General features: G+C 49.4%; 1 protein-coding gene across 2 annotated transcripts in view; it reads right to left on the reverse strand.

The window, feature by feature from the left end:
* Positions 1–23997, reverse strand: part of Gabbr2 (gamma-aminobutyric acid type B receptor subunit 2) — a 439836-nt gene that overhangs the window by 75919 nt on the left and 339920 nt on the right. For both annotated transcript variants that reach the window (XM_004656955.2, XM_045141789.1), the window contains exons 12-13: positions 13238–13345; positions 3371–3493 (exon numbers count right to left, since the gene is read on the reverse strand). In XM_004656955.2, the coding sequence (XP_004657012.2) occupies positions 3371–3493; positions 13238–13345 (231 nt within the window). The remainder of the gene's footprint in view (positions 1–3370; positions 3494–13237; positions 13346–23997) is intronic.

A 23997-nucleotide genomic window follows, 5' to 3' on the forward strand; every position in this document is an offset into this window, starting at 1 on the left:
GTGAGCCTACAAGCACAGCAGAAAAGAAGACCAGGCCGGAAAGAAGTTGAAAGGCATCTCAGCAGCCCTCCCCCCACGGCGCATCTGGGCCTTAGACGATTAGGGTTAGCCCTGGGCAAGACCCTCTCCCCCTCGCCACTTCCACATTTGGTTTCCTTATCTGTACCCACAGGGGGAGAATACTGTCGTGGCAGGTCTAAAATGTGCTAACATTCCCCACCGAGAGTCATGGACAAAGGAAGCAGCAGGCACAGGGTGCTTGTTTGAATGGGGGCGCATGTTCCCTGCTTCTGGACTCTGCTCGCTCTGGCTGGCTCTCAGCCCCAGCCAAGGATGCCGGGATAAGAGAAGGATGCTCCGCGGCTCGTCTCCTCGGCCATCTGCCCTGGCACAGGCCTTCAGCTTTGGCCTCTCTCACTTTGCTCCCCTCTGGCTGCCCCTGGCCTGGGATCTGAGTCCTCCTCTGTAGGATGTGAAGACATGTTCTCGTTCTACTCACTTCACTGATATGGGCCCACAAACAAAGGGTTAGGGGAGCCTGCCCCCCTGCAAAGAACTACGCAGGTATTGGAGGCAGGGCGAGGAGCGAGTGAGTGTGTGGCCTGCTGGTGTCACTAACGTGCCACGTACCCTTGGGTAATAACACCACCTGCTGGGCTTTCGCAAGAGGATGGGGTTAAGCACAGCAGACTTTCCAGAGCTTCTGTGAAGGGCAGATAACTCACACTGCAAGACGCCACCACCGGCGTCAGTGCCACCACCGCCATGATCACCAGCGAGGCAGCTCTCCCCAGCTCAGGGCCAGTGACAGGCCTCTATGGGTTTCTCAGTCCTGGCAGGGCATGGGGCGTCCCTCTGGCACTGGGTGGGGCTCTGTGCTTTCACCCACTGTGTCTGGTGATCAGTGACCAGGTGTCACCTCCCTCCGTACAAGCTAGTCTGCTGGAGGACTCTGTTGCTGCCTGTCAGCCTCCAGACACTGTCGGTATTGTCTGTCCTTTTTAAAAATTATGATTCACTTGTGTGCATGTGCACATGTGTTTGTGTGTAAATGGGTGGGCACAGTGTGCCTAGAGAGGGCAAAGGACAACTTTCAGGTTGGTCCTTGCCTGTCCACCTCATTTGAGGCAGGGTTTCTTTCTTTATTTGAGAGAGAGAAAGAGAGAAAGAGACAGAGAGAGAGAAAATGGGCACAACAGGGCCTCTAGCCACTGCAAATGAACTCCAGATGCATGCACCCCCTTGTGCATCTGGCTTACGTGGGTCCTAGAGAGTCAAGCTGGGATCCTTTGTCTTTGCAGGCAAACGCCTTAACCACTATGCCACCTCTCCAGCCTTGAGGCAGGGTTTCTTGCCCGGGTTCTCACTTTGCTGTTCTTTGCTGTGTGCTTGCCCCAGCTTCTGGGGGATTCTCCTGTCTCCGCCTTTCCACCATCAGAAGCTCAGCATGGAGTCTGCCTTTTTACCTGGGTTTTGGGGATCATGCTCAGGTGTTACAGCTTGAGCTGGGAGTGCTTCATCCACTGAGGCTTCTCCCTAAGTTCTGGTCCATCCTTTTCTCAGGCCCTGTTGCTCCCGTTTCCAGGATATCTGTAGAGGTGGCATTCTGTGATGGCATAACTCCCTAGTGGGCTGAGTAAACTCTTGTGCTGTCCAAAGGTAAATGTGGCTGGGCATTCTTATTTCCCCAAAGGGTTAAGCCTCTGTTCCTGACTCATAGGGTCACTACTTGTGATTTAGTTTAAGAATACATGCGAGGGGCTGGAGAGATGGCTTAGCTGTTAAGGAACTTGCCTGCAAAGCCAAAGGACCTTGGTTCGATTCCCCAGGACCATGTAACTCCAGATGTGCAAGGTGGCACATGCGTCTGGAGTTCAGTTTCAGTGGCTGGAGGCCCTGTTGTGCCCATTCTCTCTCTTGCTTTCTCTCTCTATGCCTCTTTCTCTCTCTCAAATAAATAAATAAGACAAAAATATATTTAAAAAAAAGAATACACGAGAAGTTCCTTAAGATTCTCCTAATAATGTAGCCAGGAAACTGGCGACCCTCAAGTCTCCATGGAATCTGTGATGTTGTATGGAAATGATAACACACACCATCCTCTAACACAGTGGCCACGCCCCCAAAGCTAAGTCCACCCGTGCTAGGGGAAAGTTAGCAAAGCATGACTTTCCCGGGGACTCAGATGCCTCATCAGGAGTGTCCTGGAAAACCAGTGCAAAGCAGAGTACAAGACAGTACCATGGGGCTAGGGAAATGGCTTAAGGGTTAAGACGTTTGCCTGCGACGCCCAAGGAACCCGGTTTCATTCCCCAGGACCCACGTAAGCCAGATGCACAAGGGGGTGCATGCATCTGGAGTCTGTTTGTAATGGAGCAGTGGCTGGAGGCTCTGGTGTGTCCATTCTCTCCTTCTCTGAGTCTCTTCCTCTCTCTCTCAATTAAATAAATAAATAAATATAAAAGACAGCACCATGTATGCATTTATACTAACACAGTATCTCATTGTGTAGCTTAGGCTGACTTGACCTTGAGATCTTCCTGCTGCTTCTGCCTTTGTAGCACTGGCATTACAGGCTTGGGCTGCCATGCTTGGCTTCATGTATATCTCATAATACATTTCTGTAAAGTCTTATATATATGCGCACACACATATATGTATCTTTGGTATATGTGTATGTGTTTATGTGTATATGGGCACACGTGCCATAGTGCCCATGTGGAGGTCAGAGAACACCCTTGAGGAGTTGGTACTTGCTTCCCACCCCACTTGAGACAGGGTTTCTCTTGTTGGCCGCTGCAAATGCTAGACTAGCTGCCTATGAGCTTTGGGATTCTCTGGGTTCCACCCTCCCATTGCCATAGGTGCATTTGGGGTTACAGATTGTTACTTGCTTCTGGTTTTATGTGGGTTCTGGGGATCCAAACTCAGGTCACCAGGCTTGTATAGCAAGTACTTTTCGCTTTTAACCATACAACCATTTCCCCAGCCCATTAACAACAAATGTTTGACATGAAATGTGTGGAAAGTAAGTACATCGCTCAAGGCCTTCACCATCATATGGTAAGTACGAGAGCTCAGAATGCTTGCTTCCAACTTTAAAGGAGGGACCCGTGAGGATTTCTTCCTCCTGTGACTGCTCCCTTGTTGTACGAGGCAGTCTACTCTTGGCAGCAGCTCAGTAGTTCCCCACAAGCCTGCACTATTAGCACTGGCATTGGGTTGTCCTTGACGCCTTACACTTGCCCCTCCTGAAATAACCTGTGTCTCACACGGGAGGAAGCGGAGTTAAAGGGGGAAGTGTGCAGCGCCGAGCCCAGCAGCCTGGCTGCTCAGGGCCTGCCCGGCTCCCTCTCGCCAGGCCGCTCACCTCCATGCTGTACCTCTCCACCGTCCTCCGAAGGGGGTCCACAGCCTGCCAGCAGATCAGGATGCACAGGTCGATCAGCAGCATGCCCCCCACGATCACAAGCAGCTTCTGGTCTTTGATGATCTGAAGAGGGAAAGAGCAGAGGGGGCAGATGTGTGTGTGTGAGAGAGAGAGAGCTGCTTCACACAGCCCAGCCCTGCCATGCTCCTTTGCTTGGCACTCAAGGCCTTTCCTGAGACTGGTCCAACACACACGTGTACTTTGATGAACTCTGGGCTGTGGTCCAGGGTGTTTTTTTACCCTCCGGCTCTTCATAGGCACTGGGATTTTCATGCGCAGCATCCTATTCTTTCCTGCCTAGCAAACTTTTAATACTCCTTTGAAGATCCAGATCTTGTCACCTCCTCCTTGAAGTCCCTTGTGCCTCCCCTAGAAGAACTAGTTACTCCCAGAGCACTTGTTCACATGTTTACCAAAAGTAGTAACAGTAAGCCGGGCGCAGTGGTGCACACCTTTAATCCCAGCAGAGGTAAGGGGATCATTGTGAGTTCGAGGGCACCGTGAGACTACCTAGTGAATTCCAGGTCAGCCAGAGCTAGAGTGAGACCCTACCTCGAAAAACCAAAACCAACCAACCAAACAAAAGAAATAATAATAGCAAATCACATATAGAAGAGAAACATAGCCAGCATTTCATGAATGCTCATTTTGTGCCTGCCACTAGTTTCACAGGTATCGTCTTATATCAAGGTGGGTATCATTATCGTTCCTATTTACAGATGAATAAAACCGAGGCCTGTGGGGGCCTCTAAGTAACTTGCTTGACATCATAAAGCCTCTGAGGAGCCAAGTCCAAGTCTGAACCAGGTCCTTTCTCCAGAGCTTTCTCTCAAGCCTTTACAGCGCCACCAGGTGGTCAGCTTAAGTCATGCACTTCTCTTTGGAGTGCAGCCCCAGGGAAGCCAGGCTGTATTTGTGGACACTCATCACCTGCCAGGGCCCCGCGTGTACAAAGTACTTACAAATTCAATAGATTGAATGGAAAGGAAGGAATATAAAAGGAAGAAATACACCTCACCTCAACCGTTTTTGCAACCTGGGATATCTTTAAGGCTCTGCTAGAATCCTACCCTATTTTACGTTGCAGATAGGGAGGGCCTAGGGACAAACACAGGCAGAGCCAAAGCCCACCTGTATCTCATTCACTGCCTTCCCCAAACCTCCAGACACAGAAAAGCTAACATGATGAAGCGTTTTTGGAAAGACCCACGGTAGAATAAACCAGGTTGCGACAGAAGTCTAGGCTATTTCACTGGCTCCGCATTTTAATGACCAAGGCCATTTAAAAAAGAGAAAGAGAAACAGAAACTCTGTGGCCAAATGTGAAAAGACCAAGAAGAAAATGTTGCTGATCAAATCCACGTGAACTTCTTTACCTGGCGGTGGGGCCTGGGCAAAGCCCGTCTTTGAAATTTTCGAAAGATCTGGTAAATTCCCCAAGGGTTTGCAGAAACCTGGTCTGACCCTCCTCTGCCCTCCACCCCCATCCTTGAGAAAGCAAGGCAAAAGGAAGAAATAGTTGAGGAGTCTGGGACTCTGGGGACAGGCAGGAAGAGGCCCCTCTGTACGGCCAGGCATTGTCCCCCACCCCGGGATCTTTCCCACCTTCCTCACGGTGTGCACTCAAGCCGTGTCTCAGGACCCCAGGGCTGTGGCACACCTTGCATGGAGCACAGCTGACTGCAGCAGATGATCACCAGGGGTCCCCTCTGGTCCATGTGGTAAGGTGAGCTCTTCCCTGGTAAGGCTCAAGGAGGAAATGGGGGGGGGGTAGCTTGGGGAAGTGGGGCTTGGAAGGATTTGGAGTCTGCAGACCCTGGTTAGAATTCTTGCTGCCTTTCTGATGGCCAGAATGAGGGGAGGAAAGAGGCTCTTGTCTTATTCTCCGACGATGGCATCAAGGAATGAACACAGTTATCGGAATTCAAAGACCTTATTGTAATTGACATCAAATTTGATTTTAAGCAAATTGCTTAACTTTGTAGGGTCTCAAGCTTCATCCTTGTTAAGTAGGTCCACTACCTCCAAGCTTCCTAGTTGGTATTAGAATGTGAAGTGAGATGAGGTGTGGCAAGTACCTAGTGTAGGGTCTGCTCAGAGGACACGCTCAGCTTTTGACCATTAGTGATGGTGTTTGTGTGTAAGGTGGCGTCACCTAGGGGCAAAGTATGATATTACATCTCAGCTCTACGAGACACAAGGTGCTCCACAAGAGATGCTGGTACATGGTGGGAAGGTCCCCAGGATAAGAGGACAGGATATTTATCATTTCTTTTGTAATATAAAATATTTGCAAAGAGAGAAGAGAGAAAGATAGAGATTGAGAATGAGAAAGGGCACACCAGGGCCTGCTGCCACTGCACACAAATTCCAGACACGTGTGCCACTTTGTACATCTGCCTTTTCATGGGTACTGGCAAATTGAACCTTGACCTTCAGGCTTTTCAAGCAAGTGCCTTTGACTGCTGATCCATCTCTCCAGTCCTATACTATCTTTTTTTTTTTTAATTTTTTTTATTTATTTGCTAGAGACAGGAAGAGAGTGAGAACAGTGCGGATGGCACCTCTGGGGGCTGCCTTGCATCACCCTGCCCTACTTCCATCACCACTGACAACTGCTCAAAGCTCTCAATGGGCAGTCTTTTGGGCTGAGCCAGGTGATGTGCTGGCATACTTTTATTGCTCATGTTATTGTCAGCAACAGAGCCAAGTCATATTTGTCTTCAAGAACATCAGCCCCAGAACAGAAGGTCTCCTCTGAGTGACTGCTTCATCTCAACACTTCAAGTTCATCCCAGTGAGAGGCAGAATAAAGGCTGTAATAAGCTACTCAAATTAAGATTTTGTGATTGGTCTTTAGAAAGATAGCATCATGCTAAAACATGCCGAATTTGGAGCATTACATCACCACATGTCAGTGCATCTTTTCCTTGATGACTTTACAAGTGGCCATACAGGATGAGGCTTATGCATGCGTGTTCTGGGAGAGTCTGTCTTTGTGGGTGAAGGGCAGGGAGGAGGGAATTCGAGGGAAAACAGAGGGATACGGAGAATGAAGGGCTGGGGAGATAGCTTAGTGGGTAAGAGTGCTTGAAATGCAAGCATAAGGGCCGGAGAGGGCCTGATTCACCTGGAGTTCAATTCCCCAGTACCCACGCATTCAGCTGGGCATGGTTGTGCATGCCTGTAACCCAGTTTCTGCGTGGAGCAGAGAGTTCCATTCTAACTCAAAACAGCAGCTATGGATTCATGAGAGACTCCTCAAGGAAACATGTGGATGAGCAATGGAGGAAGCCATGTGACATGTGGCATAAGCTCTGTACATACATGCACAGAGCATGAGCATCTACACATGTGTGTATACACCATGCACACACCACATTACAATACTACACAAGTTCACACACACACACACACACAAAAGAAGAAAATGAAAACAGGCATATGATTGCATTTATACATATATGAAAATCTAGTATATGTGTTAGTAGAAAAGAATAAGGGCTCCACAAGAAATATCCAAGTTTCTTTAAGGGAAACTTAACAAAACAAGTCAGTTACATACGGATAGCTATTGTAAAACTCAATTTATGTGAGAACCCCAGAGGCCTCAGATTCAGAAAGGGGAAGTGGAAGATGGTGCCAGCTGGGGAAGGGATGGGCCCAGTGGTGGACAGGGCTTCATTTTGGGAAGATGAAGGTGTTTGGGAGGCTGATGGAGATGGTGGTTGGCAACAATACAAATACACACCATGAAAGAGGCTGATGGTGATGGTGGTTGGCAACAATACAAGTAAACAATATGAAGTAGGTGATGGTGATGGTGGTTGGCAACAATACAAGTAAACAATATGAAGCACCCAAGGCTTTGGGGACAAGAACTGGGCCCTGATTTTGTTATGAAAAAGGTTAAGGCCGATGAACACACCTCTGTGGTATGAGAACCTCAGAGGGGTTGCTCTGGGCTTTCTAGTGATTCCAGGAGCAGTGTGTAGTGGTGAGAGACCTATGGAGATGGCTCAGGTGGTAAAGTGCTCGTTGTGCAAACATGATGACCTGTTAGGATCCCCAGAACCCACATGAAAGGCATGTTGGTGTGGGCCTGTAATTCTAGTACTAGGGAGGCAGAGGTAGGCCCCTATGGCTTGCTGGATAGCTAGTTTTGCAGAATCAGCAAGCTCTAGGTTCAGTGAGAGAACCTAAGATGCAGAGCAGTTGAAGAAGACACCTGACATTGATTTCTGGACTCTGAGTGCACACGCATTCACCCACATGTACGTGAACCATGTAGTGAGGGACTAGACTATTTTGGAGGGGTCAGACGCTGCATTTCTCAATGAGGTTCTTTTTAATGTCTGGGTTTTCACATAGCCAAACCTGGTCTTTGTTGTTGTTTTATTTTTGTTTTGAGACAGGGTCATTCTGTAGCCCAGGCTGGCTTTGAACACATTATTTAGCCCCAGACGGCCTTGATTTTGTAGCAATCCTCCTACTGAGCCTCCCAAGTGCTTAGGCATAACACCCCTGATTTTTACTGGCTTTAAAAATTTTCTCTGAGGTAAGCCCAACAGACTGGACTGTTTTTTATGTGTGAGAGCAAGAGAGAGAGAGAGAGAGAGAAAGAGAGAGAGAGAAAGAGAGAGAGAGAGAGGGAAAGAATTGGTACACCAGAGCTTATAGCCATTGTAATGGAACTCTAGATGTGTGTGCCACCTTGTGATCATGTGTGACCTTGCATGCTTGCATCACTGCTCTTGGCTTATGTGGGACCTGGAGAATTGAACATGGGTCCTTAGGCTTTGCAGGCAAGCAACTTAACCACTAAGCCAACTCTCCAGCTTTTTATTGGCCTTTAAAATTGTGGTAAAATATTTACAACATATAATTTACTACTTTAACCATTTTCAAGTGGAACAGCACTAATTTTATGGAGGCAACCCCTGGTATGTGATACCCCCTTGCCGTCATAAGTCCATCCCCCACTCCCACTCCAGGCCAGTCTTTCTTCACTACTAGGTATGAAACTCATTGCTGTCATTTCCTTTCTGTTCCTGCCATCACTCTTATCATGCTTGGTGTCATTTCTCTCACTGGCTATTACACCCTTCTCACCATCACAGACCTCTTCCAGGTCTCCTAGTATATAATTACCGTCCCCTGGTGGCTACTTCCACCACCGAGTCTAACTTTATATCCCCAAGGGCCCTATATATATAATGGCCCACTGTCCATGAACATGAACATGAACTCTTAAGAAAAAGTAGGAGCAAGGTAAAAAAAAATCAGCAAAGAATAATAGAACACGGTTTAAGAATTCTTTTAGTGTGGGTGGTGTGCATGCATGTGTGCACAGGTTTGTGTTGTGTGATCACATGAGTGTGTGGGTAGTGTGCACACACATGTGTGAGCATCCATGTGGAGGATAGCAGTGATGTCTGGTGTCTCCACCTTCTTCTTCTTTTTTTAATTTTTAATTTATTTATTTAAGAGCGACAGACAGAGAGAAAAAGACAGATAAAGGGAGAGAGAGAGAATGGGCGCGCCAGGGCTTCCAGCCTCTGCAAACGAACTCCAGACGCGTGCGCCCCCTTGTGCATCTGGCTAATGTGGGACCTGGGGAACCAAGCCTCGAACCGGGGTCCTTAGGCTTCACAGGCAAGCGCTTAACCGCTAAGCCATCTCTCCAGCCCTTCTTTTTTTTTTTTTGAAATAGGCTCTCTCACTGAACCTAGAGTTCATCATTTCAGCTAGATTAGCTAGCCAGCAAGATCCAGGGATCCTCCTGTCTGCGCCTCCTCAGCTCAGGGATTACAAGCGTGTGCCTCTGTGCCTGGCTGCTGTGGGGGTGTTGGGGACCTGAATCAGGTCTACACGCTTGCGCAGCAGGCACTTTTCTGACTGAGCCATCTCCCTATCCCCTGAGAAATTTGTCAAAGTTAAAAAAAAAAAAGAGTGAAGGGGTTGAGACGATGGCTCAGTGAGTAAGAATGCTTGCCACACAAGTATGAGGGCCTAAGAGGGCCTGGTTTGCCCTGAGTTTGATTCACCAGCTTCCACATAAATAGCTGGGCATGGTCACCCATGCCTGTAATCTCAGCCTGGTGGAGAGTGGAGACTGGAGAATCCTGGAGCTCATGAAAATGGCCATCTCCAGGCTCAAAGTCTCCGCTTTAAGGAAATACGTGGCTGAGCAATAGCGGACATCCAACATTCTCCTCTGGCTTCTGCACACTCATGCACAGTGTGCAAGCAGCTGCACATACACATGCACGCACGTGCACACAGAAAAAAGAGGCTATCTCTTGCTTGTCAGAAGAGCCCCTTCCTTTGGCTCCTCCCACCCCAAGCCTGAGCTGACTTTTTGCAGATGGCCCTGCGGGAGAGTGCGTCGTGCTTCAGACCCCAGCGCTGGGCAGCAGCGTGAGGAGGGGGGTGAGCTTGCTATTCCAGGAGACGATGGCCCACCCCTGCCCCAAGCCCATGGACACTCTGAACTCAGGAAATGTCCCTGACATGACTGTTAGGCTGTTGCAGATCAGAATGCTCTTGCTCTGTGGTCACCAAGTAACAGAGCGATGGCCAGCCCTCCACTGCAGGTGACAACTCAGATGAATCACTTAGTGACCAAAGGAATCCACATTGAGACTGCCAGATGGAGCTGCCTAAGTGGCAAAGCTGCAGAGCGGAGGCCTCGACCGGTACCACTCAGCTCTGGTGAAGGGTTGGTGATCACAGGAGTCCCGTGCCCCACACCAGCGTCATGCTTCCGTAGACATGGCCGGAGCGTCTGCATTCTCAGTGGCTCAGGCGAGGGAAGCCCATGCATGCTGAAGAGCCCCATCAGGTGACAGAGCTTTGCACTGGCTGTGGATCAGCACAGTGGCCTGGGTTTACACTGGCTACTTTCGCAGTTTCCACCAATTAGATGGTTTGCCATGCAGTCAGGCCTGCTGTGCTTGCGTCTGTACTGAGCATGTGCAGACTGTTGGCTTTTTTTTTTTTTTTGTAACCATTCCCTAAACAATCTGGTGTAACAACTGTTTACATAGCATTGCATTTACATTGTATTAGCTACTATAAGTGACTTAGAGATAGGTTAGAGTGTATCGGATACATGCTTTGTATATGTGTTGGGGCAACATGCGGAGGCTATGCCACTGTATGTGAGAGGTGAGCACTTGTGGATTTGGGATTTGGGGTACAGTATGGATCCACCCCACTTCCTCACGCCAGGGCAGGGCTGCAGTTTATGGATCAGACAGTGGATCTGGGGATAGATGGTGGGATGATGGGTGAGGAGTGGCAAGAGAACCAGGCAGAAGGCAGAAGGCAGAAGGCAGAAGGCAGAGAGTCATAGCCTAGGAAACGAGCCTGGCTATTGCAACAAGTCCCCACTCCTCAGAGAAGGAAAGAGAGGCCCCCAAAGAACACGAGAGTTGAGGGCTGGGGAGATGTCAGTAGTAAAGTGTTTGTTGTGTAAGCATGAAGACCTAAGTTTGGGTCCCTAGCACCCATGCAAAAGTCTAGGCATGGCTGAGGTGTGCCTAGAATCCCAGTATTAGGGAGACAACAGAATGATCTCTGGGGCCCCCTGGCTAGCTAGTCTAGCCTAATAGGTGAGCTCTAAGCCATTGATAGACTGTCTTTAAAAAAAGGTAAAGAGTTATTGAGGACGACACCCAATATCAAACTCTGGCCTCTATATGCACATGAGCACATGTACACCCACACATATATGCCCCAGACACAAATAATACATGCAAATACATGCACACTGCACACACACCCATGCAGAAAGAAGAAAACATAGCTTAATGTAGTATAGCAGGTCAGTGGTTGAACAAAATAATGCATGCAAACACATGCACACTGCACACATACCCATGCAGAAAGAAAAATAAAAAACCCTCTTTAATGTAGCGTAGCAGGGCAGTGGTTGAACAAGTTTTCCTGGGTTGGCTTGATGTCAGAGTCTGGGTCCCAAAGTGGGACAGTCCAGGATGCAAGGTCACAGAGGAGGGTCTAGAAATAGCATATGCCCACATCTCCGGGTTCAAAAGTGTGAGGTGTGTGTGGGGGCACTTGTGCAGAAAGAGGACTTTCAGAAAGAGCTATCACAGTGCTGCCACGAGACGCCTTCCCTGGAAGAGAGGAGTGGGGGGAGGGGAGCAGAGGGTGGCCTCCAATCAAGGGACTAGCTGGATGTTTCGGTGGGATCCCTGTGGGCTTCTGCTTGAGAATCCTAAAGAGCAGCCAGGCTGGCCAGGCACTTGGAAGACAGGAGGAAAGCAGGTGGCCACTGCAGTGATACCAACCCAGCAGACACCCACCAGTTTCTAGCGAGGAGCAAGAGATGTGAGCGCTTACTGTGGCCACCAGGCGTGGGCTGTGGGCCAGAGGCTGTTGTGTGGCTCACCACACCCAGCTGGGGGGCCAGGTGAGGAGGGATCAGCAGGATGCTCAGGACCCAGGAAGATGCCACAAATTTAAATCAAGTGAGGATTCAGCCACATCAAGGGCATTGCAGGGCAGAGAGAGTCCCAGTAATGGGGATGGAGGGCGGGTGTGGGAGAGACACCAAAAGGCTTACTCAAATCCTGCCTGGCTAGAAGCCCAATGGCTGGCTGCTGAGGAAGATCTTCTCTGTCCCTGCCATCCTTCTGAGGTCCAGCTTTGGAGAGGAGGGACACTGGCTAACCAGAAGGAAGCAAGGAAACCTCAGGACAGCCCCAGAGTGAAGAGGTGAGCCTGGGCCCCTCTCCCAAGGAAAAGGGAGAAGAGTGCCATGGACCCAGCTTGAAGGAAGTATTAGTTACTGAACAGAGGACCTTCAGCATCCTGAGACTCACTCTCAGTTTTGTGCAGGAGCTAAGGAAGAGGCAGAACCAAGTGCAGACAGTTCCTCTATGACTGGATGCTCGGTCGTGCACCGTCAATGACATGGTTACCAGTGGAGGGAAGGACAGGGTGGGGAGCGGAGACCTGTTCCATCTATGTGTCTGTAGTGCTCCTGTCCTCCAAGAACCTTCTTTGAAAATGGAATAATTGTTTGTTCTGGACTCTGTCTCACTCTTCTTTTTAAAGGGCTCCACGCTGCCCTCAAGTTGCTGTTTGGATTCCCTGATGTGGCTCCTGCCCTCTCTTTGCACCCTGTCCTTGTGGACCCCATGTCCTGGCCACACTGAGCCTCTTAGTCATTGAACCTCTTAGTCCCTGAATCACACTCTTCCCTCCCATTAATTGGCTGACACATACTACATGGTTTGCAGTTCCCCATTCCTTTTATTTATTTATTTTAGAGTGGAGAGACAGAGAACTTCCCAGGGCCTCAGCCACTGCTTGTGCCACCTAGTGGGCACGGGTGACCTTGCACTCGCCTCACCTTTGTGCATCTGGCTAACATGGGATCTGGAGACTAGAACATGGGTCCTTAGGCTTTGCAGGCAAGTGCGTTAACCACTGAGCAATCTCTCCAGGCCACAGTTCCCCATTCTTGCCTCACAACTCCCCCTTATCCTCAGGCCCCAGCATAGGTGGTACTTCTTACATGAAGCCTTCCTGGGCACCTTGTGCCCCAGAACTCCTCCTCACAATGTCTCCAAGCAGCCCCTGTCCCCTGTGTATCGTAATAGCTTTATTAACTGTCTAGTTTCTCCTGGAGGCAGGGGCATCATGACTGGGGATTAGGTTTTACCTGAATTCCTAGGAAACAGCTCAGTGGCTGCACATAGCTGGGGCCTCCTATCTGTTTGTTCACTAAATGCTGAGAGAACATTGCTAACACCCACAATAGGAGGCGATGCTTACCTTCTTTTTCATTTTCACATTTTTGAAGATGGCGTGGACCCTCCATGTCTTTGCAAACATTGCCCCAAAGGCGGTTGTGTAGCCCACAGTGAGAATCCAGGTCCGGACCTAGAGGCCACAAGAAAACAGAGGAGTTACTGTCTGTCAGGTGGACGGAACAGCCAGACAGGGAGCTCACAGGTGAAGGGTCACATGCTCTGAGGCTCTTCAGTACTCTTCATTCCGATTTCAGTTTGATGGCATCTCGTTCTATCAGTAGAACCTGGACCCTGGGCACAGAGAGTGAGATTCGAGTCTTGTTTCCAGAGGACCCACAACCCAGCGGGTGCCAATCACAGAGGGAGGTGAACGCCTCTTCTTTTCCTGTCACCCGGGCCTCTTCCACTCGTGCTCGCTACTGCCCAGCATGACCAGGACAGCCTGCATGCTGGACTCTCATGCAGACTGACCTCAGGGCTCGGGGCTTTCACATGTTCCCTGGATGCAAGGTGTGCCTTGGTATTTAGCCTTGGGCTGGCAGCTGCTGGGAACAGCCTGACACTGGGTATATATTAATGTTACTCTCCTATTGTGGGTGTTAGCAATGTTCCCTCAGCATTTAGTGAACAAACAGACAGGAGTGTCTGCACTGGGTGTCTGCTGGTTGGGACAGGATGGCCACCATCTGATAGGGATTGGGGGCCTCCAGGATGCCCATCCCCCAGCCTGCTCTACCATGTTGACTAGGTGCCACCCCACTGGTGGTCCGAAATCCTCTAAATCCCGTAAGACTCAGCCTGCCAGAACTGCTGTCAGCCCAGGCCCCTCAGAAATGCACTGTCCCCAGTTGTGCCTTACAGAGTGGCTCCCCAGCCTTCCAGGGGCAGTACAGGTGTCTGTCCCCCTCTGTTTGTGAAGACAGGAACTGGCTGGGGAAGTAGCAAGGCTGACCTTAAGACAGGGGAAGGCACAGCCCAATTATTGTGGAGACACACATGACATGCTAGTGTGGATGTGGTACAGGTGGAGACCCATTTTCTTTCATTTATTTGTTTTTCATTTCAAAAACAAGTGCTTTATAGAGTGAGAAGATGGCCACATTGCCATCTATATTACAACTTAAATATATTATATACCATATACTTATATAACATATGGACTATAGATGTACTCTATGTATCATACATTTTATACATAAGTATATATATCCCATATTATAATTCAAGGATGAAAGAAAGGTAAAGAGGAAAGGGAGGGAGGAGGAGCCAATCATTGGGAACTGAGACCTGAGTTACTCAAATGATCAGAGCATCATTCTCGTCTCTAATAGACTTTACATACGATCTCACTCAGCCATTCACTTGTTCATTCCCCATCTGTTCATTCAACAAGTCCTATTAGAGCAGAAGCATAGAATCACAAAATTAAAACCACAGGCTTAACAATACAAATGAGGAAATCAATTCACACACGAGGAAACTGAGGCTCAAAAAACACTGAGCATCTTCCTACAACCACCCATGCAGCCCCAGAGCTGGCACTCAATGCCCTGAGTCTGTAGGGGTCCCTCTTCCTGATGGTAACCCACCTTCACCTCAGACAGAATCTTCTTAACCCAGATTAGCATTCTCTACACCCAGGAGCCAGCTGACCAGCCTCGGCATGCTGCTGGAGGTCCCTGCTATAGTTTCGATCTGAAATGTCTTTATAGGCTCACGTGTTCAATGCTTTAGTACCCAGCTGATAGCACTATTTCGGGAGGTGGGAGTAATGTTAAGCGGTGGGCCTCTCTGAAGAAGGGGGCTACTGGGTGTGGGTCCTTGAAGGTTAGCCTGGTTCCTGGTCCCATTCTTCCTCTCTGCTTCCTTCCCTTCATGAGCTGAGCTGCTCTGCTCCTCCGTAAGCATCTCTCATGATGGACTGACACCTCTGAAATCGTAAACACAAATAATTTTTGCCTCCCTTAAACTGTTTCCCTCAGGGATTTTGTCACTGTGATGAAACTTTAACAAAGATGGTCTCCACACACTTTTAAAGCTAATATGTTGGGTAGGACCCTATTGCTGAAGACTCCACATGCTTGGGCTGCAAGGTCACTGAGAAATCAAGCTGGAGATGAGCTGAAAACCTCCTCCTTATAGACCAGCTGTCAGAAAGCTGGGGGAAAAAACTATGCTGCAAGCAGTGCTATGGGAGAGAGAAATCATCAGTGGAAATAAACAACAGCGGACGCTACAAGCCTTAAGTTTAACCAGCCAAGCCAAATGAGCCAACGGGTGCAATAATGGTATGTCTGTTATGGGGGAAACCAACTGCTCACTAATTGGACTGGAGGCCACTCCATGGGAGGGAATACATGCCTGGTACTGAAAACCTAGTCAAAAGCTTATGATGGGGGAGGTCATGAGCCCTAGGAGCACAACACCTGCTGGTGTCTGATTAAATGCATATATACGCTCACCAAACTGCCTGGTAAGCACTTTTCTTAACATTCATATCCATATATTAATGCTACTCTCACTTTTGGTCAGAAAGCCTATCTTTTCAGATGGTGAGAACCTCTGGGATGACTCAGAAGGCACCATAGTGCTGAGAAGAAGTGACAGAGGAGTGCTCAGCACTGAAACATCTCTATCACATCCTGCAAGGCTCAGGGTTCATTGTGGAAGAGGTGGCAGAAAGAATGTAAGAGCCAAAAAAAGGGTAGGATTCCTTACAACATGCTCCTCCAGACACAAAATGGCTTGGATATTCATGACCTTGCAGTACTTGACGCTACCCACACAAGACCATCATAATAGAAAGAAAAGATGATGACATCAAAATAAGAGAGACTGATGGGGAGGGGGAGGGTATATGGTGGAGAATGGATTTGTGAAGAGGAATGTGGGGGAGGGGAGGGGATTACCAGGGGTTATTGTCTATAATTATGGAAGTTAGCAGTAAAAAGTTTTACAAAAATGCTAATATGTTGACCATGAAAGTAGTGGTATCTGAGAGTTTCTGGTCATTCTCTGTTAAAAAGTGAAAGTTAAAGTTAGGTGTGGTGGTACATGCCTTTAATCCCCACACTTGAGGTAGGTGGATCTCTTTGAGTTGAGGGCTACAGAATGAGTTCCAAGTCATCCTGGGACAGAGTGAGACCCTTAAAAAAGTGAATTTTAACCAATTATACTCAGAATATGGCCATTTTATAAAGAATAGAAAAGTTGGTATAATGCCATTATTTTTACCTCATTCTGGAGCTGGCATAGATCTCTTATTTCAAGGACACATGCCACTCCAATGGATAATGGACCTGGCATAATTTGTATCTTTCATTTTTTTTTTTTTTGCAGCAATCATTGCTGGACACTTGTCTCTTTGGGAAGGCCAATTTCATTAAGACTCAATAATATAAATTAAGGGCTAGAAAGATTTCTTAGTGGTTAAGGCGCTTGCCTGTGAAGCCTAAGGACCCCGGCTCGAGGCTTGATTCCCCAGGACCCACATTAGCCAGATGCACAAGGGGGTGCACGCATCTGGAGTTCCTTCACAGTGGCTGGAGGCCCCGGCACGCCCATTCTCCCTCTTTCTCTGTCTGTCTACTTCTTTCTCACTCTGCTGCTCTTAAGCAAATAAATAAAAATGAACAAAAGAAAATTTAAAAAAATAATATAAATTCAGTGAGCTAAAACTCAATGGTAGAAATTTCTTCTGGTGTTCTGAAGCTGCCGTATGCTGCCACAAACTAAAAGTGTATGACGGCTGAGCGCCTGGGCGGCAAAGCACCCCCGGAGCTGCTGCTCGTGAGGCAGACGTGTGTCTGTGGACTTGGACTTGGTGTGGGTTCCCACAGATGCCCAGGCTGCCTGTGGGCTTTCCTGGGAGACAGCACATCCCGTGTGCTGGCTTTTGTTCTTCCTTCCTGGAGGAAGTCAGTATTTCTGTTGTGACCCCTGAGGCTCTTGGAAGCTTGAATCAGTCTTTCCTGACTGCTGCCCAAGTGAAATGAGGTGTTTGGAAAGTTGTGAGTGCCCCAATCCCTCCTTGTATTCAAGGAAAACTTGGAGGACTTCCAGGGTTCTACAGAAGCACCCCCTACACTGGGATGAAGATGGGGGTTCATGTGATGAAGTCTTGTGTGTTTTTCTTCAGTACTACTCTATGATGATGGGTGATCTAGAAGGTTCTGAGGAGCTATAATGGTACTATTTTTCCATTCTATTTTTAAAATATTTATTTGTGATAGACAGGGAGAGACAGAATGGACACAACAGGTCCTCTAGCCACTGCAAATGAACTCCAGACGCACATGCTACCTTGTGCATCTGGCTTTACGTGGGTACTAAGGAATCAAAACTGGGCCCTTTGGCTTTCCAGGCAAGCACCTTAACCTCTCAGCCGTCTCTCCAGCCTGATTCTATCTTTTAAAAATAGGTCACCTCTGGTATGAATGTCTACTAACTCACCAACACCAGTCAGCCTGCCCCCTTTAATCTTTCTCTGAGTCGCAGGCAGGGGGGGCGTGCTCTTCTGATGGTAACACCTTTCCTTTTCTCACCTCAACTATCATGTAGCCAGAGCCCCGCAAATTGCCTCACACACATGTCGATGGGGGAGAGGAAGGCTGGCAGGCCAAGCAACTACGACAAAGAAAAAAAAAAAAAAACCCCACCACAGCACACCTCCAAATGGAAAGAGAAATCAATGCTCAGGGTGATTCTGCTTGGCTGGCAGAGGGAGGGGCTCGTCCCTTCTTTGGAGATTAGCTGGAAAGTGGGTACACACTGCGGCTCCCGGGCGTGCTGACAGGTGACGGGGCCTGTGGTCCGGCGCCTCTCCTAGTCACCACTGAGGCCCAGTTTTGGCCCGGGGTGAGAAGGTAGGAGGAGGAAGAAGCCCCCAGCTATCCAGGCAGGTTCTAAAAGGAGGCCCCGATTTCCTTCTGCCTGTTCGTGATGGGCAGTCAATAGTGAGGGGCTCGTGGCCAGACTAGAGGAAGTTGGCTCAGAGAGGTCTGAGGGCTGAAGCCTGCTGCATCTTCCTGGGGTGTGTGAGGAAGACCCCAAGGTAAGAGCCCTCTGAAGGGAACCCTCCAGAAACCCCGCAGAAGACCCATTGGCTCAACAGCTGTAGTTACGTGCGTACAGATCACCCCTTACTCGAGTCCTGAGCTCAGCACAGATTGTGAGTGAGGAGCGGCCTGGGGCCCAGGAGGCTTCAGCATGAAGCACAGGCATTTGGACTTCTGCTAGGGCCACCGAGAAGCCTTGGGACAAGTCAGAGGAGAGGTGGCTCCTCAGTAGGAGGATTTCTTCCTTTTTTTTTTTTTTTTTTTTTGAGATAGGGTCTCAGTCTAGCCCATGCTGGCCTAGAATTCCCTATGTAGTCTCAGGCTGGCCTCCAACTCACAGATCCTCCTACCTCTGCCTCCCGTGTGCTGGGATTAAAGGCATGCGCCACCACGCCTGGCCAGTAGGAGGATTTCTGAGGCACCTGTTCTGAGCCCCCTTTGAAAGACTCTCCCTTCAAGGACCTCGAAGCCGACGAACTCGGCTCAGAGAGCGGCTCCCAGCCCTGATGACAGCATGCTTGTGCCAGTGCACAAAATGCACAACTGCACTTGGCAGCCTTGACGCAGGAGACACAGCAGTAGAGAGGAGGAAGAGGCCTTTCTTCCCTTCTTTCTTTCGCCCAGTAACTGTAGCAGGTTCCTCGGGACTGGAGGTAAGGGATCTTTCTAGAAGCTCGTTATTCTCCACTTATGTGGCGGCAGGAGGGGTGTGGGTGTTAGGAGGGGCTGTGTGTGCCTCCATGCAGCTCTGCGGACAAGCAGGTGCCTGGATAACAGGAGGGATGGCGTGTCCATGGTGACGCAGCACTGTAAAACTTGTGGGCAAGCGAGAGGCATCTTTGAGGATGTGCAGAAATAAATAAAGCTGCTTGGGTGAGGCTATTTTAAGTCTTCCTGGCTCATCCCTCCACTTCTGGCCTCTCTTCTCCTTGACTTGGCTGCATTAGTGTACACACACAGGCAACGGGGAGGCCTCACTTCAGCCTCCTGGCCCGCACCCTGAGGGCTGCCCCTGCGTGATCAGGTCCGTGCCTCTGTGGCCTGGCACACAGTAGGCCCTTGGCAAGCATTACCTAATGAATAAACCAACAGAGGTCAGGAGAGCCACGGGGGTGGGGCCCAAGTCCCCTCATGATGGTAGGAGGGAGGACAGCCACCCATGTATGTGCTAGGGGCTATCTCAGCCCCTTCCTTGGCAAAGGCTAGGAGAGAGGGATGGGGGTAGGGAGGGCGTTGCCATCTGGGAGAATGCTATACTCCGTCCAGGACTCCTGTTGGCTCTACTGGAGCCAGGTCCTGCGGGGTGGGGAAGGGCACCTTCCCATGCTGGCCTAACCCTGCCAGGCAAGATCACCAGCCAGCCCTGTCGTCATCACTAGCCCAGCCTCTGGACAAGTTCTGAGTTCACGAGGCACATTACACGAGAACACAGATCACACGCTCAAACAGTCCTGGAATCCATGCTGTGGCACTGCTTTTCCTCAAAGCAAAAACAAACAAACAAACAAACAACGACTAAACCACCAAACAACCCCATTGCTGGGCTTTCCACTGTAAACATTTCACTAATTCTGACCCAGCTTGAATTTTTTTTTTTTTTCCGAGGTAGGGTTTCATTGTAATCCAGGCTGACCTGGAATTCACTATGTAGTCTCAGGGTGGCCTCAAACTCATGGTGATCCTCCTATCTCTGCCTTCCAAGTGTTGAGATTAAAGGCATGCACCACCACACCTGGCTTCAGCTTGAAAAAAAAAAAAAAAAAAATATATATATATATATATATATATTTGGTTTTTCAAGGTAGGGTCTCACTCTAGCCCAGGCTGATCTGAAATTCACTATGTAGTCTCAGGGTGGCCTTGAACTCATGGCGATCCTCCTATCTCTGCCTCCTGAGTGCTGGGATTAAAGGCGTGTGCCACCACGCCTGGCTTATATTTATATATTTTTTTAAATTTTTAATTATTTATTTATATGAGAGCGACAAACAGACAGAGAAAGAGGCAGATGGGGGGGAGGGAGGGAGGGAGAGAGAATGGGCGTGCCAGGGCCTCCAGCCACTGTAAACGAACTCCAGACGCGTGTGCCCCCTTGTGCATCCGGCTAATGTGGGTCCTGAGAAATCGAGCCTCGAACCAGGGTCCTTAGGCTTCATGGGAAAATGCCTTAACCCATCCCTCCAGCCCCAGCTTGAATTTTTTATGAAGCCGAGTGGGTGTTCCTGGGTAGCCTTGACCTTTTTTGCAGTGAGAACAGCCCAGCAGCTCTAGTAGGGTGGGAAGAGAACTCCCCTGCCTGACCTTTGCCCGGCTGTTGTCCATGCTGAGAGCACAGAGCCTGGTGAGCAAGAAGAGGCTATAGGACCAGCCCAACCCTGCCAGCTGGGCCCGGCTGCTTGCTGAGCGTCCAGAGGCTTAAGGGTGGGGACAGGTGCTTGTGCCAACCAGCCTCGAAGCCCTGTCCTTTCACAGTTGGTGTTCTGGGGACAGTTTCTGGGCTTCCATAGCCCTACAACCCAGTCTCCAAGAGACCCATCTCAGTAAAGCCCTGCGCACTGATCTCGGCTCCTCTAGATAGGGGCTGGGGAGAGGAGCCAGTTTTTCTGGCTTTGTGTTAGATTACAGCCTCCCAGGCTCCTGGGAGGTCTGAATCCATGTCCCATCAGGACCCGGGGTGACTCTGGGCAAATGGAGCAGTGATGTTCATGCAGGTCGCAGGCAGGAGGATGGTGCCCTTGCGGGCAGAGCAGAGGAGAACTGGCCAGAAGGAAGCCGGGCTCGCAGCATGTTGGTGACCTCCTTCCTGGACTCACAGCGGAATTCAGAGTGTGGAAATTCACTGGAATCTGTTTACGGTATGCACACGTCTACATGCACGTGTACATTTTAGGTGAAACATTAAGTAAGTGCTCACGGAGCAGCCCTGGACTGGACCTGCTTCTGACGCCAGAGGCCAGCTACTGGGGACTTTTGGCTAAAGCATCCTCAGTGGTCCCTCCCACGTCACTCTTACTTCCCTTTCAGCCTGCCCTGAGGCCCTGCCACACTGCAGGTGGCCAAGGCTCATATCAGCTTAGCTTGTTCTGGACCCAATTGGAGCAGACCAAGGCCATGGCAGGCCACAGTCACCATGGAAACAGCTGCACCAAATCTATCAGAACCCACTCATCCAGGGGTTCCCAGCTCTGCTTCAACCTGTTTGCTCTTTCTCCTCAGTGTTCCTCTCAGGGGTGTCCTGAAGTGACTACAATTACCTCCACAGTCCCATCATTCCTTCATTCATTCATTCATCATGACAGAAGCTAGCATAGACTGACTCTTACTCTGTGGCAGGCACAGAGAGCCTTAAAACATGTTCTCTGGCTGGAGAGATTGCTTAGCCGTTAAGGCGTTTGCCTGCAAAGCCAAAGTACACCGGTTCGATTCTCCAGGACCCATATAAGCCAGATGCACAAGGGGGCGCATGCACCTGGAGTTCGTTTGCAGTGGCTGGATGCCCTAGTGCGCCCATTCTCTCTCTCCCTCTTTTTCTCTCTCAAATAAAATATATTAACAAAAATGTTCTCATTGAGGGCTGGAGAGATGGCTTAGCAATTAAGCGCTTGCCTGTGAAGCCTAAGGACCCCGGTTCGAGGCTCGATTCCCCAGGACCCACGTTAGCCAGATGCACAAGGGGGTGTATGTGTCTGGAGTTTGTTTGCAGTGGCTAGAAGCCCTGGTGCGCCCATTCTCTCTCTCTCTCTATCTGCCTCTTTCTCTCTCTGTTACTCTCAAATAAATAAATGAAAAAAATGTTCTCATTGAATCTTTTCCTATTATAATCCCACTTTATAGAAGAGTAAACCAAGGTTCAGAGATGTTGATAACTGAGACAGTCGCATAGTCAAGAAGCGGGATTTGGAGTCAAGTAGCCTCTCTCTTGTGCTAGATACTCTAATATACTGTGAAGATAATCGAAAATGAGTGAATACACAAAAATCACTCAGGTATGCACCTCAAAGGGTGGATTTTGTGGTATTTGAATCATATCTCAATTTGAGAGATCTGAATGGGCAAACATTTTGGTTGGGGAACATGTTTCGCAGATTCCTAAGAACATAGTTGACCTTTTTCCCTGGCATGAACCAACTTACCAAAAAAAAAAAAAAAAAAAAAAAAAATCAAAGTTTTTTTTTTTCTTTTTAAAGAGAAGAATGATTCATCACACCATATTTGTCATCCAACAGGGTTCATTTGGAGTCCCAGCCCCAGCAGTAGCTCTCCTGTGAGACAGGGACAATAACCCTATTTTGCCTGGTGGTCATGGGGTTGGAAGCAGGGGCTCTTCCTGGGCAAGTCATGGCTGATGATGCTGAGTTCTGGGGTGGAATGGGGGCTCATATGGGGTGGCTGGCTTCCTCCCCAACCTCCGAACTACTGCTGAGCCAGAAAGCACCAGTTTTCCAGGCCTCATTGTTGGATTTCTCCCTACCCTCCCACACTCTGCTCTATCTAGAGTTTGTGCTGGACTCCACAGGAGGACCAACACTTTTCTCTTGTCACATGCTAGGCTCCCTCCCTCCCTCCCTAACTTCCTCAGCCAGGTCAGCTTATCCTTTGTGAGCAGGTACTCCCTTCCCCTGGCACCAGGGCCCTGGCCCACACCCAGCACCGTCCTCCCAGAAGCTTTGTGTCCACAGGGGCTACGTTGCTATGACGATTCCACTCCTGACAGTGTCCAGGGAGACAGTGCCATGTGGCTAGAGCTGTTTGCAAGACTTGTTGAAACTGGAACTGATGGCTGAGAAGATTCCAGAAAGAGTCAGGGTGGGGAGTGGGGACAGGAGCTAAGTGTGGCTGCTTCCCTGGCAGCAGCATCTATACACGTATGCAGACGCATGCTCACACGTGCCCATCAAGGTCCTAATGGCCTCCCTAGCAGAAGTTCCCAGGGAGTACAAGCCCTGTGGATGGCCCGAGCTTCTTTCTGAGGTGGTGCATTTAAAACTAAAGGACAGAGGTTAGGTTGCAGCTCAGTTGACAGAACACTTGCTTAGCATACACGAAGTTCTGAGTTCGATCCCCAGCACTGCATAAAATGGGTATGGTGGTGCACGCCTGTAATCTCAGCATATGGGAAGTGGAGACAAGAGTGTCTTCTGATCCTGAAGTCAACTTAAGCAGCAAACAAGGGAGAATTTCAGAGACAGCAGGGCAGGGCGACCATGTGCTGCCCGCATCTGAAGCTGACTTCAGAGTCTACTTTGTCTCTTGGCCTTGAAGATTTCTTGCAGAACACAGTGCTAGACACCAGAAACTGACGCTGGCCAGGAAGCTGGTGACACAGTCAGAGAGCTGTTTCTCACTTCTTCCCCCCTCCCACGTGTCCCCTCACACTTGACTACCAGGCGCTTGTCTGAACTAGCTCATTCAACTCACACCAGTTCTATCCTAAGGGAAAGGTGGTCTGCCCAATTTCCCAAGGATAAAACCGAGGCCGTGGTTCAAAATCTGTGCTCAGTGACATGCCGGGCCCTGCTTTTCCTTCCCTGTTCTCTGCTTTCTCAGAGCTGGGGGTGTCCCTGGTGGCAGGCAGCAAGCCCCAAGAGAACAGAGTCCAAGGAACCCAGGCCTTCTGCAACAACAGGTAGCCTCCAGCTCCTCCCATTGGGGGTTGGCCTCCAGACTCGGCATTCAAGAGCACCCTACCTTTCTTCATGGGAGACAGAGGGGATGACTGGTGAAG

This window comes from Jaculus jaculus, chromosome 1 (assembly GCF_020740685.1).
Source record: "Jaculus jaculus isolate mJacJac1 chromosome 1, mJacJac1.mat.Y.cur, whole genome shotgun sequence".
Classification (NCBI taxonomy): Eukaryota; Metazoa; Chordata; class Mammalia; order Rodentia; family Dipodidae; genus Jaculus; species Jaculus jaculus.